Source organism: Gracilinanus agilis, chromosome 1 (genome assembly GCF_016433145.1).
Source record: "Gracilinanus agilis isolate LMUSP501 chromosome 1, AgileGrace, whole genome shotgun sequence".
Classification (NCBI taxonomy): domain Eukaryota; kingdom Metazoa; phylum Chordata; class Mammalia; order Didelphimorphia; family Didelphidae; genus Gracilinanus; species Gracilinanus agilis.
In genome coordinates this window covers 518747102-518764865 of record NC_058130.1, presented here as the reverse complement: position 1 = coordinate 518764865, position 17764 = coordinate 518747102, and the positions used below count along the sequence as shown (strand labels likewise).

Here is a 17764-nt window from a genome sequence, read left to right as displayed (position 1 = left end):
TTTTAAAAAAATATATTTTAGGGGGCAGTTGGGTAGCTCAGTGGATTGAGAGCAAGGCCTAGAGACAGGAGGTCCTAAAGGTTCAAATCTGGCCTCAGACACTTCCTAGCTGTGTGACCCTGGACAAGTCACTTAATCCCCATTGCCTAGCCCATATTACTCTTCTGCCCTGGAACAAATACACAGTATTGATTCTAAAGCAGAAGGTAAGGGTTTTAAATATATATATATATATATATACATATAACACAAGTGTTATCACAGCTGAATTTTACAATAACCAGAAGTAAATCCTAGAGATAGCAAAATAACTATTTACAGGTGAAAAAACTGAGTCTTAGAGAGTTTTAAGTAATTTGCCTATAGTCACACATCTATTAAATGCATGAAGAGGGATGTGAGCCCAGATCTTTCCAATTCTAAATCCAGAGCTGCGCTGTCTTCTTATGCCTTAGCCAAGTGTAAATATCCTTATGGAGTGAATCAAATAACACTTTAAAGGGAAATCAGTTTCCACTTAGTTTTGCAAAGTTCGTATAATCCATAGCAGTAGTGGTAAAAAGGCAATTTCAGATTCTGCTCTTCTATATCTTTACCGGGCTCCTCCACTTCCAGGGACACATGCTATACCATGATTTTTTAAAAAACTCAAACTACCCTCAAAAGGCATCCTTGACCAAAAACTCTCACCATTTGATCATCGAATTTATTTCATGACACTGCCATTCCTAAACCTGAAAAAAAGTTCTCTTGATTGTGTGGGTATGCAGGCTTTACTTCCCCAGGGACCCACGTAACTCTCATAACTAATTTATTTATGCATAGTCTATTGTTCTCTCCTCTAGTATTATCAAGTTTGTGCTCACTTTTATATGAAAGCCAATAACCTAAGTGAATCATAATCATGAACTCAGCTTTAATCACTCCAAGGGGATGTTTATACTTCTCAAAATGTCACAGTTATTGCATACTCAAAATCCAAAAGTATAGAAGTTATCAACAAACCTATCACTGGCCTCTCTCCGGAAAATTAATCTCATCCACAACATGAACCTATGGTAATGACATGATCTAGTAATCACCGTGTACTCCATTAGAATATAACTTGATAAGAGTAGGGCTTTTTTCGTTTCTGTTGCTCACTGCTTTGTATAAGACTAGTTGGACATGGGTACCAGGAACCAAAAAAAAACCTATCTCCTTCAACCTAGACAGAGATAGTGTCAAAGAGATTCATTCTCAACTGGACCCTCAGAATAGTACTGAACGATCCTTTACTCTTCCTTAATTGAATTTTTATCCTAAAAGGTTGTTCCAAACGTTCTTTATTGAGATCACAAGGAGTCTCCTCTTTCCTTTTAGCCAAACTCCTTATCATATTCTTCTATGCCCCTTGTTACTCTACTATCTGATACTAGAAGTTCCATCTCATTATGGTCAATCTCTCTGAATGTATTTCTGATCCTTTCCCCTCTCACCTTCTCCAGAAGATTGCTCCTACTATCATCACTTCTCTATCTCTAATTTTCAGTTTCTTCCTTATCTGCTGGGGTTCCTTCCCTGTGACCAAACATACCCAAGTTTTCTCCATGCAGGAAAAACAAAACCATTCACTAGCCCTTTCTAATCCCCTCATCCTATATCTCTTCTCTTTTTCATAGTCAAACTCCTGGCAAAAGCTGTCTCTTCATGCCTTTGCTTCCTCTCTTCCAAACTCCCTATAATCTATTTTCAACTTTATGAGAATTGAAACTGGCCTCTCCAAAATTACCAGCAATCTTTTAATTATCAAATTTGAAGACCTTTTCTCATACCTAATCCTTCTTGACTTCTCAGCAGTATTTGTTATTTTTCAGTCATTTTCAGTAGTGTCCAACTCTGTATCCAATCTGGGGCTTCCTTGGCAAAGATACTGGAAGTTTACCATTTCCTTCAAAAGCTCATTTTACAAATGAGATAAAGAAGGCTAAGTGACTTGCCCAAGATGTCTAAGGCCCAATTTGAACTCAATTAAGTCTTCCTGACTTCAGAGCCAGGACTCTTATCTACTATACCACCTCAATGGTTAATATCTGACACAACCAATTCTGCACCTGGGTATTCTTTTCTCTCTAGGTTTTCAAGACACTTCTCTTAATTATCCTGTAACCTCTTTAACCAATTCTTCTCAGTTTGGGGCTTTGCCTTAGGTTCTTGCTATCTCTAAATGCTTTCTCTGTAAATGACCTCATTAGCGCCTCAAGAGTTTAATTTTTTCTTTCCAGGAAGAGCCAGAACTATACATTGAACACTAATCTCCCTCCCAAGCTCTTCTGAGAAACTTCCTCTACCACTACTAATCAAGATAATCAGTATTTGAAATAGCTATCAGCATTGGAACTTGAAACTAAAAATCTTCCTGACAATGAAATCAGCTATTTACTACTAATGTCTCTTTTTCTTGTATCTAGTTATATACTTAATGTCTGAGGAAATTTGAATTTTTTAAATTGTTGAATAGCATAAGCTATCAGACTAATTCCTATTAGAGCCCTTAGACTACTCCATATTATTTTTACACTTAAAATTTATTTTGCCTTACTTCAAAGCAAAAATCTTTACTTAAAATAATTCATAAATGATTTTGTCAGTTGAATATACAAATGTTTTTTATTTTATGTGGTTATATATTTATTATGTATTCATATTTATTTTATATGGTTATATAAAAATTGTAAAAACAATGCAATTTACATTTTATAAATACTTATAAGCATCAGTAACCAACTATATTTTTTAAGTGTTTCGAAAACTCTGATGGAATATTATTGTGCTGAAAGGAGTAATGAACTGCAAGAATTCCATGTGAGCTGGAACAATCTCTAGGAATTGATGCAGAGTGAAAGGAGCAGAACCAGGAGAACTTTATACACAGAGACGGATACACTGTGGCACAAATCAAATGTAATGGACTTCTCTACTAGCAGCAATTCAATGATCCAGGACAATTCTGAGGGACTTATAAGAAAGAACAATATTCACATCCAGGGAAAAAAATGTGTAAGTAGAAACACAGAATAAAAACAATTGCTTCATCACATGGGTCAATGAGGATATGACTGAGGATGTAGACTCTAAGTGATCACTCTAATGCAAATATTAATAATATGGAAATAGGTCTTGATCAATAACACATGTAAAACCCAGTGGAATTGCTCCTTGGCTACTGGAGGGGGGGTGGAGAAAGAACATGAATCATGTAACCATGGGAAAATATTTGAAATTAATTAATTTTTTTTCAGGAAGAAAACCACCATCTCAAAATTTTAATTTAAATAGGTCAAGAAAACTCTTAGTTGCTATGTTCAAAGATTACATAAAACACAAAAATCAGTAAATTTTTTCAATGGATAGTTTTGATACAAATTTGATAGTAGACTTTTTGTCTCTGGTTATTTAAAATACAACTAAAAATTCTAATATACTCAGAGGAAGTTAGGTTTCTACTTTTAAAAAAGTTATATTTTTGAGAAGCTTTATGGCACAATGAATATATCTGAGAATCTTGAAGACCTAGGCATATTTTATAATTCTGATAGATAATAGTTTTGTGACCATGAGCAAATCACTCAATCTGTCTGTACTTCAGTCAACTCTTTAGAACTGTAAATTATGATTAAATTTGATGATTAAGTTGGATAACAACACTGGTTTGAAAACCCTTACACAAAATTTTGAGCCAAGAATTGAAGTACAACTGGGATAAAAATAAGAGGCAATAAATGGCTACAATCACCCTGTGTTTTGCAATGCAAAAGAAATCTCAAATTCTTTCAGTATTCTTAACACAATAAACTCAATTACTAGTTTGACCTTGTTCAATCTGACAGTAGCACCATTAAGCAAGTCTGATTTGGGGATAAAAATTAAACACTTAACTCATAGACCACTTAATAAAGATTTACTTTGTCCTAAACCAGCAAAGAAATAGAACAAGAACCCAACGACTTCTATAAGACACTGACTTTCCTATCCATGGAAACCTGTCTATCAGTAGTGAAAGGTTATCTATATTTCAGAGAGCTTGAAGAGGGGCCCTTGACTCCACATAGTTGAGAGTTTCTATATAAGTGTAGTTGATCAGAAAACTACACTGAAGGAAACATGGGGTAAACAGGTCCCTGAGACAGTTTTATTGCCTTTTAAGGAAAACTAATTCCCACTGAGGGTGGAGACCGCTAGTCCTATTTATACCTTGTATTATGAATTTTGCATAAATAACTTCACTCCCAGTAAGTGAGGTAGAAATAAAAAGCAAAAACAAAAACAAAATGGGCATTGTCTTGAATTCTTTCCATTAGAATGTAAGCTCCCAGAGAATTTTTATTTGACTTTGCATCCTCAACTCTTTTGAGGGCAATAATAAAATGGGGCATTTTATACTCCAAAGTGTTTTGAACACAGTAGGCATTTAATGTTTGTTGAAGGGAATGAAAATGAATTTGCTTCTGATTGTGACCACATTAAATCTATAATCCTATGACTCATGGAATGCTAAATCCTTTCATTAAATTTCAGTACTTGTGTTTTCTGAGTCATTCTGCAATTAAGAATCATGTTTTTACCATCAATTGTAATTTTTCTCAAAATGGCATTCATTTGTCCATTTGACACTGAAAGATTAAAACAAACATTATCTTCATTATTTCTGTGATTGAAAAGATGTGACATTCTTTTCATACATTTAAATGTTTGGAAGTAATCCATTTATTTAAATTCACTTTCTCAGTTATCATTCCCAAAGTGAATTATCTACCTGAAGAAACATTTATAGTACTTTTTAAATAACTATTTGTGTAACACTGTGGACATTTACCAAATCTTATTTAAACATTTTCTACCAAACTCTATTGCTCTTGATATTTCATCTTTCCTCAGTAGCTAGAGAATAAGAAATTAATCCTGTCAAGTTCTTAAAAGTCAAACTGAAATAGCTCCTGCCTTAATTTATGCGTCTATCTTCTTTAGGTCTTCAGGGACATGATCAAGATCTGTATTATAACTCTTTAAGTAAAATCCTTTCCATACTTAAGATGGTTATTAAACCTTTTCTTCAATAAGCAACTCTAAGTGTTCCTCACCTATATTAATTTGTTGAACTATTTTCTCTTAAAACTTTCTATCAAAATGAACATAATTTTGAGGAAAAGAACTTAGCACTTTTAATAACCACGTCTATAAAAAGAATATAATGAGGTTATTTTCCAATTCTTGCATATAATAATTCTTAATACAACACAACTATATCCTGTATCCACAAAAACAGAACTACACTATCAACTCAATACTCCTTTTTGTCTACAATAACGAACATTTTTTCCCTTTGGAATCCATTGCCCACTTGGTCCTAGAAATTTCATCATTCATGAATGTAGTGGTCACACCAAATTGCTCAAGGTTCCTTTTATTCCTATAATTATTTTAAAACATTTCAAAAATGTCATTTGGTAAGACTAAATAAAATGGGTTTTTTTTGCTTTTTGAGTGTCTACCGATTACACAAAAAAAACTGTATATACACTATTCTATTCTCCAGTGATTAGTGTATTCTCCAACACACACACACACACACACACACACACACACACAGTAGCTGTTAGCAAAAGGAACTTGATCTTAATAGCCTCTATAGGAAAAAAAATTATATCTTTGACAACATATTTATTCATATCTTCTTCCAATAATGAATGATTGTGCTAGAACTAAAAATACTTTTTCCTTTCATAGGCTCCTACAGACACAATTGTAACAGCTACTGGGTAGTACTTGAGATAAAATCCAAATATAAGAGTAAGAGCTACCACTGGCTATATTTAATATTCTCTAGAAAATGTTAATAGTTATCTGAGTAATGTGCTCAAGCCTACTTAGGAGGTTCGCCATGGTTAGTTTAATCAGCTACAATATTTGTAGACATGACAGGTCATTTTCCATCAATTATAATATCAATATATCATCATAAAGAAGAAAACATCCAATACTACAGTTTTAGTACTAGACTAGTAGTATTAACTTCACATATGAAAGTCAAATGAGTATCATTTACTTTGGAGTTATATACGCAATTAAAAGTAAAAAATCTAGATGATTTGAGTGAACTAATTTTCTACTAGAGAAAAATCAATGAATTGTCTTCCTAAGCTGATAAGCATGAGCATTTGGTTTGAGAAATCTATCTGATAATTACAATCTGGAGAGTAAGATCATAAAAATTAGATTTAAGGTGATTTTTACAACTTTGTGATTAGAATTTTCAAGGAAACAATTGTTAATATATACATCATACCTGAATGCACACATATATAAAACAAACTATCATATATGTTACATATACCTTTAATATGAATGTATGCCTGTATATACAATTAGATTAAAAGGCTCTGACAAACTGTCTCAAGTAAACAAAATAAATGTCCTACCATTTGAATTGATCCAGTTCTAACAGGGGGAAAAATTGGCAAAAACTCTAAAGCAGTATAAACTCCATGGTTGTAATTTTACTTATGACATCATTGTTTTAAAAAATTGTTGAGTTTTTAGTCTCTAAATGTCAGTTGAGACAACAACTTTTTTAAATGTAGGTGCAATGAATAGTAATGACAACTTCTAGTCTTTGAAGGAAAAAATTTTGACAATTATTTTCCCCTGCAACACTAACATTCTACTGAATGAAAAAAACCAGAGGGCCCTGGTAAGCCATTCTATAGAGAAATAATTCAGCAATACTTTGCATTAATTATGTACTATGTTTTATGGTGATCCACTGATAATATAGTTCTGAAGAAATTCAATGACTACAATTAGATAATTAAAATGCTTTTCAAGGACCAACCTCAATATATTCCCACAAGTTCTTCACAAAAGTAGAATGCATGTTTTCTCTACCCCTCTGCCTCTTAAGATTCCCAAGCTTCTTTGAAGGGTTGGTTAGGCCATTAGACCAAGTTCCATCTCCTTAGGCTAAGTACTATTTCCTCAGGCTATATACCATCTCCTCCATGTAGTATTTTCTGACTCCCCCAGTTATTAGTGCTCTCTCTTATGAAATTACTTGGCATTTATTTTTCTAGATAAATGTAAATCTCAGTAAAATGCAAGCTCCCTGAAAGCTGGAATAAATTCATTCTGTCTTTTTATCTCCAAGTGAATATACACAGTGCCTTACACAGACTACTTAAGTACTAAATAAACATCTGAAATTGAAAATTAACTTCACATTTTCTTTTGTGAAATTGGAAAATAATTATGCAACTTAGTTATGAATTTCAGGAAAGATAGTTTTCCTAAAAATAACACTTGGATCTTGATCACTTACCTTTGCTGTCTTTGGGAGGTGAATGTTGTAATATCTTGATCTTGAGATGGAGAGGTGATTTCTTTCACAGCTGAGAACCTTGCCAACTTGCCCATAAAATTCTTTTGATAAGCTGCTAGGAGATCAGGGTGACCTAGCCATACCCTGTAGCTTCCCTCTTAGATGGACATTCTAGGTCTAGGAGCTGACCAAGAGTAGAAAAAACAACATTCCCCTTCAATATACTGAAGTGGGGTCTAGTATTTTGCACATGTATTTTACAATGTGCCACAGAAATGCGTCATTACATCAGGGATACATATATATTTTAAGTCTATCAACTAATTAAATTATTTTCTCTTAAAACCCTTTATCAAAATTAATATATTTGAAGGGAAAAACTGCTTGGCACTTTTGGTAAATGTTCAAAATTTCAAAAACTGAGGGTATAAAGAGAAGTAGATAAATCATAAATTCTTAAATGTCAAAAAAAATTTCTCCCACTGCACCTTCAGAGAAACTTGCAACCAAAAGGTAATATATAGAATGCAAATGAAGGGAGGGAAAAAATGACTTTTCTTCATCAACTCTGGCTCCCAAGGGACAATTCCCTTCCACTTAAGAACAACATAAGCCTATTCACTTTCCTCTAGAAGTTATATGTAATAATAATCTTACGGCAAGTCTTTCAGACAAGTATCCCCAGAACGTTATGCTGCTTTCATCTCCCTCCTCCTACCCTTTGTCATTTATATAAGTTCAATCACAATTATTTTTTTAGACAGTTCAGGATATACTGAACTTTAAAGATTATACTCAAATAATGAATTTTTTTAAAAACCTAATTTTCTAAATGACATTTATAAGTAATTTCATTTTCTCTTTCAAGGAAATGTAAAGAACAAGAACATGTATTACTTATTCTAGTATTCACTAGAAACTGATGCTAAACAACTACATTTGTATTTTTTCCCATATTTTTACTCCTTTAAAAAAATCTACATGCATATCAAAAAGACTTGGCATATTTTATGTAACTCTAGAATAAATGGAGTAACAAATGTATTTTATTAATTATATTTAAGTCCATAATGGATAATAAAGGACAGAGGCAAGATCCCATCCTTTAAAATCCATTTGAGTGAAAACAAGTTTATTAGCCATAAGGTAATTTCTTTAGACTAAGCATTGATGTGATTTATAATGGTGAAACTATATAATCATACATCAGAACAAAAACAAAGAAATCTCAACAACACAAAACAAGATCTTCAACCTAAAAAGCTAATGATAATTCCAGTTTTTCATTAAATTTATTTGGGAGGGGAAAAAAACCTTACAAATTTTTGCACAAATTTGGACTATAGAGGAAAGAAAGGTGATATGAAATGAGTTAATACATCTTTGTTTCCATTGACAATTACTATCTTCTCCTCCCCAACGTGGCCCCCCCCACAAGGTTTTTTTTTGTTTGTTTGTTTTTCTTCTGAAGTTCACAGGATCTTGAGATTTAGAGATGGACCTGGTAATCCTATACAAAGTAGTACAAACTATATTTTAGCTGTACCAATGATCATATGAATATTCACATAACATACTAGAAAAGTTTTCAGTGGAATCCACAACACTTTCCTTATAACGGCAAAAACAGTTAAATATTCTTTAAAAAAAAAAAGGGCAGTAATGTTCTTTTCTAGATTATTTCCAAAACTAATGTGGTAGTATTATTTCCACAATCAATTGTTAGTGTAATACTATAAACTATTACAGGCAAGTCAACTATTTTTATAACTGATTACAAAACAAAAAAAATTCTGGTAGTCATTACTGGATATTATACAAGCATAAAATCTCTTATAAAAAGAACAAAGTGTTTCAAATCACTGGAAAAAATATGTCCTTTTAAAAAACTGAGCAACTTAAGTAACTTAAACTAGACTAACAACAAAAAGACTGGATGGGATTCAGAGATCAGAAATTCAAACCCTACACTTTAGAGCTGAAGAAACTGGAGTTCTTAAAAATTAGTTGACTTTCTCCACAATCATATAGTTTCTAATAATTGTTGGGCTTTAAGGATGGAAAGAGATCTTGGAGTAGATCCTGGACTGATATTCAGATTTCCTGACACCTAGGGTGTTACTATATACTATCTATTTAAATCAGTTTAACCTTTGTTTAAAAAAAAAAATCTACTGAGAATCTAGTTCAACGTTTCATACAATAATTCATATGAATCTAGGGATATTTTTACCATAGGCAACTATTATATTTTTAAATATGTACCAATCAACCAACTTATAAGATACAAGTATATACTGACATAGTTCACACTTTCAAATAAGAGAAAATATAGCTTAGTACACAGGACCAGTCTTGGAGCCAGGAAGAACTAAATTCAAGTCTTACCTCTGTCCTTTATTCATCTGAATAAACATAGGCAAGTTGATTAACTTCTGAAAGGTCCTGGTCTAGTCAAATGAGTCTAGTCATCTACTATGACTACTACACATGAGGGGCACTGTGCTAGATAATGAGAATGCAAAGATAAACTTAAACAAACCTTGCCCTTAGGAACTTAGATTTTATCTTGATACAGCACATGCACATAAAGAAATATAAAGTACACACAAAGAACGAATTTTAAAGAGGAGAAAGCATTAACACTGGTGTGAATCAAGTAAAGTAGCTTGTAGGAAACCACACCTGAAACGCGCTTTGAAATTAGGGATTCTGAGAGGCATAGGAAGATTAAGTATATTCCATATGTGTAGGACCAAAAGGCATAGGGACAGTAGATGGAATTTATTCCAAGGATAACAGAGAACAGGTCAATTTAACTAATATAAGAGTACATGAACAATAAATATGAACTGACTAGAAAAGTAGGATAGTTTTAAATGCTAGGCAGAAGACTTTGTATTACTCTTGTGTAAAAAGAATTTGCTCCTCAGGACTCATTTACCCAGCATCACAGCATAAGTGCGCAAATGAGATGCTGGGTAAACAAGTTCTGGGGAGCAAATTCTATTTATACAATCTAAAGGTAAGACAAATTCAATCCAGTTGGAGAAAACAAATATGTCCAAATAAGCTGCACACATAGGTACCATACCTTATTTCATGTTACAAATAATAGAAGAGACTTTTTTAAACCTGCCAGTCTTACTATGGTCCTCTGGGGCCAGTCAGAACAAGCGAATGCCCTCTTCCAGGTGACAGACCTTCAAAGACATAGAAATGTCCTAGCCAGGACAGTATACAATAAAATTATCACTCTCATTTACTATAGACCATTATGGACCTTATTATAGCATTGTCCTAGACTCCTTTGGCAATCTTGTGAAACCTACAAACCCCCTCTTTAAGAATATTTTTAAATCCATCAAATACACAGAATTACAAGACATCAATCATGTTGAAATAACAATTTTATACATATTATGAATTAATTAAACTAAGTTCACAGAACTTCAGTCTTTCCAAATTTTATAAAAGTAATGTAGTCTAAATTAGTTAGGTTTCCTGGATACCAAGTTGCAGTACTGAGATTGAACTTGCAGTCCACTAAAACTACCAGATGTTTTCTCACAAGAATTGATGACTAGCCAAATCTTTTCTTACCCACCCACCTCCCAGTATTTGTACATTTAGTTTTTATTTTAACTCAAGTATAGGGCTTTATTTAAATCGGTCAACAATTAACTTATTAAGAATCAGTATGTGTCAAACAATGAGTTTACAAAGCCAAAATGAAAAAGTCCCTATCTTCAAGAAGCTTACAATCTATTAAGGAAATATACAAAATAAACACATATAGCTGGAGGGATCAAAAAAAAAAAGCCTTATCTGATATTCGACTATTTAATTACTATTCTTATTAACAAAGGTGAGCTTCTTTATATTTCACAAAATATGCATATTTGTGTCTAAAATATTAATATGTAGCCTAAATAGGAAATATATAGCTTCAGGTCAGTTTGGTTTGTAGGAATATAAAGACGGCATTAAACAGCATTTCTATAAAAATTTTCACTTCTCTAGACTTATTGGAAAACCAGAAAATGAAATTACTCACATTTTTGCAGCTTAAGATAGAACAAACAAATGCCATCACTAATATTATCTCAATTTTATAGATTATGAACCTGAAAGTTGTCAAAAGAAACTAAGTGATTTGTTCAAAGTTAAATAGTTAACAACTTGGAAATAAACCCAAGTTTCCTAACCCCCAAGTTAAGTGTACTTTTGCACTACAGTATGACTGAGTATACACTACACTACAAAGATACCCTTCATCCATCCACTGTATCTACAAAGGACAAAAGTTGAACATATTTATCTCTGCCTGTTTGTTCTCCCCTTAACCTTCCTCCCCCTACAAGAAAGACATAAAAATAGGATTCTATACCAAAATGTCCTTGAACATATTCCAATATATCTAGTATTCTACAATTAATAGAACCAATCCTATACCTTACTTCACCATCAAGCTTACAGTGCATATATCATTATCATTATTAACAAAAAATGTAACATATTCCTGTTCCTATTAATTGGCTAAAAAGCCAGTTACCTTAAATTAAGTGAATATTTTTATTAAGTTTTAGGATACTATCTATAAATTTACACTTTAGGAAAACATTTTAACTCTAAAAGTTAACAAATTTCAAAAACATTAAACTTCACTCTTTTATAGTTTATTCAAAACTAAGACTGAATTCACTATTTCAAAATAAGCTACAATACTTCATAGAATTTGCTACAAAGGCTGTGATGTTTGCCATTAAACAAAATCAAAACAGAAGTTTTTAAGACCAAATATTCAGAAATAAAAATTCCAAGAAATGGTAAATCTCATAGCTAAATGTATTTCATATTTACTCAATATCAACTAAAACATAAAACTTGAAGTGAAGGAAAACTGACAGTTTTCAGTGTGAGTCAAAAACATGCATTATAAAAGTATGGCAATCAAATGGAAAATGTAGCATTTTTTTAAAGCAGCAAATTAAAAATCAATACATCTTAACATCTATTTTATACGTTATACATTTTTTATTTTAGTGATCAAGAAATACTTTAGGTAATGTGACATCTTTTATTATTTTCTCAAGGGTACTGCCACTTGACAGAATGAAGTCTTAGCTTCATAAAAACTTTCATAGGAAAATGTTGTGGTATTCTACTTCCATCCCAGTTCCTGTTCTGCTTTGTCTTAATCAAGGTGGAATGTAAAGACCACTTATAATTGGGAAACTTATCACATGAAATATAATTTTTAAAAAAACCTTACATATTTTATTATTATCCTGATGTACAAAACAGGGCCTTATGTATATGTACTACCCAGACTGAAAACAAAGAAACACAATTATTTTTGTAAAGTATTTTATTTTTGTAAAAATTGTTTTTAAAAAAATGATAAATTAAAAATATTGAAGTAATAATTTATGCTAATATTATCAACTTATCCTGGTTAATGGCACCCACCAGAGGCACAATTGAAAAGTTGAAAATATAGAATTTTTTTTTTTAAGAAATTCCATGTTCATTAAGAGAGCTCAAGTTGCCTGCAACCCTTGCACTAATATCACCTAACTATTCCCCAAGATGTTATGTAGAGAGGCACAGTTAGGTAGCTCAGGGTTTGATAAAGCACCAGGCTTAGAGATAAGAGGTCCTGTGTTCAGATATGACCTCATACACTTTCTAGCTGTGTGATCCTGGGCAAATCACTTAACCCCAACAATTTAGTCCTCATCACTCTCCTGCCTTGGAAATGATACTTAGTATCAATTCTAAGAGAAAATAAGGGTTTTTTTAAAAAATGATGTAGATCAAATCCAACTCAGTTTGTATTTGGCAAAATAATTCAAAATGTGAATTAAATGTAAGTATCTCTTATAACATACATAAAAAAAGTCACTGTAAGAAGTTTAGTAAATTGTCACTCAGAATTCATGAAATTAAAAATAGTCCTGTTAATTCTAAACTGATGTGTATAAATAGATAGCCAGTGCAGCTCAGGAACTGAGAGATTGCTCCTTTCTTCCTTGGAGCCTTCCCTCCATTAATTACCAGAAACTGTCACTGTGTGATAAAACAGGGGGGAAAGGATGAAAGGAAAGAAAAGCTCCCTCTTACATACATTATTTTTCTTCCCTCCTTCTACTCCCTTACCCCAATACAGTTTTGGTCAGCAATGTAAAAGGGTGAGTGGTTAGATCTCATCATGTTAAAGTGGTTAAGATCTCATCATCACTTGTGATACTAATACAGCTGTTGCCTCATCTAGTCTCCCAAGAAAAGGAAAGGGTGGTAGTAGAAATAAAACCTATTCTTCATCCTTTTTTACTGTTTATCCGTAGATCCTTATATTTCTTTCACCTTTCTTCGCCCTTGGGTTTATTTTTCTGATGAAGCTACCTCCAGGAGCTGAGCCAGAACTGAATTCCGAACAAATTTTACCATAAAAACATTATTGATGGTAATTAGACCCTAACATATTATTTGCACTACAGTTCAAATATACAATGGTTAAACAATGTTGTATAACACTTTTCCATGGAAAAATATGTTCAGTGTTCCCAACAAGCAACAAACAAAAGAATTTTTGGATCATAACTTACTCATAGGTTAGGAAAACCCATAATAATGCTAATACTTCTGGGGAAAGGAGAGAAGGAACACACATTCATTTCCAATTTCAATTATCTTTAGAAATATTTAAACAAATTATGTCATATATTCTCCAAAAGCAAGCAGTTAACTCACAGGCAATAGACTAGTATTATAAATTAAAAAAATAGGGAAGTTTTCAAGTAAAGTCACATGATTTGAGTAGAACCCTGGGCTCCCAGGACTAATTCCAGTCACATATCTACCTTATGGTTTGATCCTTGGTAAAGACTATGATATAAGATACTTTACTGTTTTGATGGGATATTATTTATGTGAAATAAAAACTAAGTTTTTAATATTTTTATTTAAATATTCTAGTTTTACATCACTAAGGAGTTTTTACAATTGAGAGTGGCTTTATCAATTAAAACAAAAGAATTATTTTCTCTCCATGTGAATGCAGTATTTTTGAGCTTACTTTCAAAGCACCTCAGAAAAAGTTTCAGTAAGTTAAAACTAAGTATGGAGCAATACTAATATTATTCTTTAACTGAAAAGAAGCAATTCACAGTTTATGGCCTCCAAAGAAATACTGCAAATTTCAATACTTACTTGTCAAAGCTATCACTATTTTTGATGAAGCTCTCGAGTTTTTCCTTAGCATATTCCACCACATCTGAGTGAAGTTCAATTCCATGATTTATTCCAAAAGGACCTGCAATCGTAGCAGCAGCATTTTTATGAAAATAATAATAATATGCCCTTTCATAACCCCTTTTTACAATCCATGTTCATTCATATAATCTCAAGTACTGTAAACAGGATTTTTAAATATGTTGGTATCTAGTTCTAATTGACAAGTACTTTCAGTCTAAACTTTCTAAGAACAGGGTCTTTGTCATATCTATCTTTGTATCTCTAACACCTAATAACTTGTACATAGTAAGAGCTACTTGTTAGTAGTATAAAACAATGTTAGGATTAGGAGGGAGGGGAAGAGTAAAAGAAAAAAAAGATATTCATCAGAATGAAATAAGATATAATATGGTTATTCCATTTATTCTTTTTTTTTTTTTAATTTTAAACCCTTAACTTCTGTGTATTGACTTATAGGTGGAAGAGTGGTAAGGGTAGGCAATGGGGGTCAAGTGACTTGCCCAGGGTCACACAGCTGGGAAGTGTCTGAGGCTGGATTTGAACCTAGGACCTCCCATCTCTAGGCCTGACTCTCACTCCACTGAGCTACCCAGCTGCCCCCTATTCCATTTATTCTTAAGAAAGTTGGATTTAGTAGGAGCTGTTTCTAAAGCTACAATAGATAATAAGAATTTTGAATATTTACCATTAGTTCTAACTTGATTGCTTTCAATACATATGGACTCAAGTCTTAATGCTGAAAACAAAGATAGGTAGTACAAAAAATTTGCCCTAATTTTCTAAAGTACAAGTACACAAGAACAGCATTATAGTTTCAGGATATAATCAGAAAAATATCATGTGCACATCAGATTTTACCTCTTCCCACTATGAACTATATATACCTTGACCATCATAGCTTATCATCTTTCCAAGATCTAAATTCCCATTTCACTTTGTACCACTTATGAAGCACTTACAGATTACCTTATATTATAGTTATTTGTGTACATCTCCCTTACTAGAATATAAAATCCTAGAGAAGTTTTTACCTCCCAGAGTTGGTATCATATTGATCCTTAGTAAATATATACACAGAATGAGTGGGATTAAGTTGTTCTTATTCTCTTAGCAGAGAATTAATTCATCCTATTCACTGACCTTCAATTTGTACATATAAGAGCACCTTTAAGTTAATTAAGAAATAAGAATGTAGGAAAAGGAGCTTCTGGTCCCAGGAGAGAAGGCAGATAAGGATTCTTTCTCACACTCTTGAATAGTGTGTCCTAAAGACACCCATATAGTCTCATGTTTAAGGGAATTCTTAACAATTTCATTAAATTATTATTTTAATGCTCTACTAATTCCTTTTGTCTTTGCACCAAGTTATTTCTGGATTAAAAAAACTCATTCCTCCTTCTAGATTAAATTGTGATAAAGAATAATTCATTTTTATTGCTAGAATTCTGGTTATAAGAATTCCTCTAACTTGTGAAACTTTTTTATCTTTGAAACCTCCTGCCCTAATTTTTTAAAAAGTAAAAAAAAGTATTCCATCTCACAGCCCACCTGAAACAAAATTTTAGGTACTCAAGAGACCTCCCTGTCCCTTATAGTCTTTTAACCTAAAAAAGCATGTGATGTGTTTCTTTTCATTTCAAAATCTCTTTAGAATGCAAAGTAATAATGAAAATTAGGCACATTTTTTTTAAAGTTAGGACCCAAATGTTAATTTCTGAACACCTTACACCTAAAGTAAAGCAGGACTTTTCACAAGAACTTTCTCTCTTTAGTTTTATGTCAACTTCGGACTTTGATTTCTCCCTGAAAATATTATTTTATGGTTCTATCTACAGGAGTGGTTATTTTTTCTTATATTCCCATCCATGAAAATGGGAATCTACCTAGGTAGCTCAACAGATAAAGCACTGTGCCTGGAGTCAGGAAAACTTGAGCTCAAATCCAGCGTAAGCCATTTGCTAGCTGTGTGACCCATGGCAAGTCACTTAACCCGTTTTCCTTAATCCACTAAAGAAAGAGATAGCAAACCACTTCAGTATCTAACAAGAAAATCCCACAGACAATACTGGAGTGCTATGGTCTATCTGGTCACAAAGAGTCAAATACATCAGAACAACAAAAGCCATGAGAATATGATCAAGAAGATTAAAAATATCATCTGATGGCCAAAAAATAAAACAAAACCCATACTATAAAACTATTAGTAAAACTGATAAGCTGATATAACTTTCAGTCAGGATTCAAGAACAATAAGTAGGTCTTTGAGAATAGTATTGTAAGCTGTAGTAAATGAACTGCATGTAGCAAGTCAGAAAATAAGTTTTAATTTAAAATTAATTATAAATCACAAATTTGTAGTCATTAGATTCAACAGACAGAAATAAGGCAAGTCAATTATCTCAAGTTTTTGTTATTCAGTCATTCAGTTGTGTCTTGGCTCTTCATGCCATCCATGGGGGGTTTTTTGGCAAAGATACTGAAGTGGTTTGCCATTTCCCTCTTCGGTGGATTAAGGTAAACAGAAGGTAAGTGGCAGGTAGCACAATTATTAAGTGTTTGAGGCTGGATTTGAACTCAGATTTTCCTAACTCCAGAGGCCTGGTGTTCTACCCATACAATCATCTAGCTGCTACCTCCAAATGAAAAACTGGAAATGTTATCAGGGTATAGGTTGAAAAATATGAGAAAAAAAAAAAGAATGAGGAATTTTAAATTGTCCTTGAAGAAATAATTATATTCTCTCAGTTTCTTAACGCAATCTACCTTGTTTATGGGACTTCAACATTAAAGAAATTTGAAATTTCACAGGATCCATGATTTCAATAATGTTATCCAGAAGGCTATGAAGTACCCAAATAAAAATGCAAATAATTAGAATTATGTCAAAGTCTAACCTCAAAGGTAAATACTATAGTTCTTTAATTTATGTACTTTTTCTATATTTTCTTATGGCCAAATCGTCATCAAAATATCTTTGAATCTAATTCTATTTATACAATTTGTTAGTGCTTTTTTTTGTTAAGACTAAATTCCAAAACCTGAATCTACTCACAGAGAACAAGCCACACCTCTACTATGTCATTTTTTCCCTACCAATTGTTCCTTTTCTATGATGTAATTTCCAAGTGTTTTAATTTAATTCTTGTATTT

At 32.5% G+C, this 17764-nt stretch overlaps 1 protein-coding gene across 1 annotated transcript in view; it reads right to left on the bottom strand.

The window, feature by feature from the left end:
- PCMTD1 (protein-L-isoaspartate (D-aspartate) O-methyltransferase domain containing 1) overlaps positions 1 to 17764 on the bottom strand; it is a 56791-nt gene that overhangs the window by 14982 nt on the left and 24045 nt on the right. Inside the window, exon 3 of the mRNA XM_044666324.1 lies at positions 14570 to 14672. Coding sequence (XP_044522259.1) covers positions 14570 to 14672 — 103 coding nt within the window. The remainder of the gene's footprint in view (positions 1 to 14569; positions 14673 to 17764) is intronic.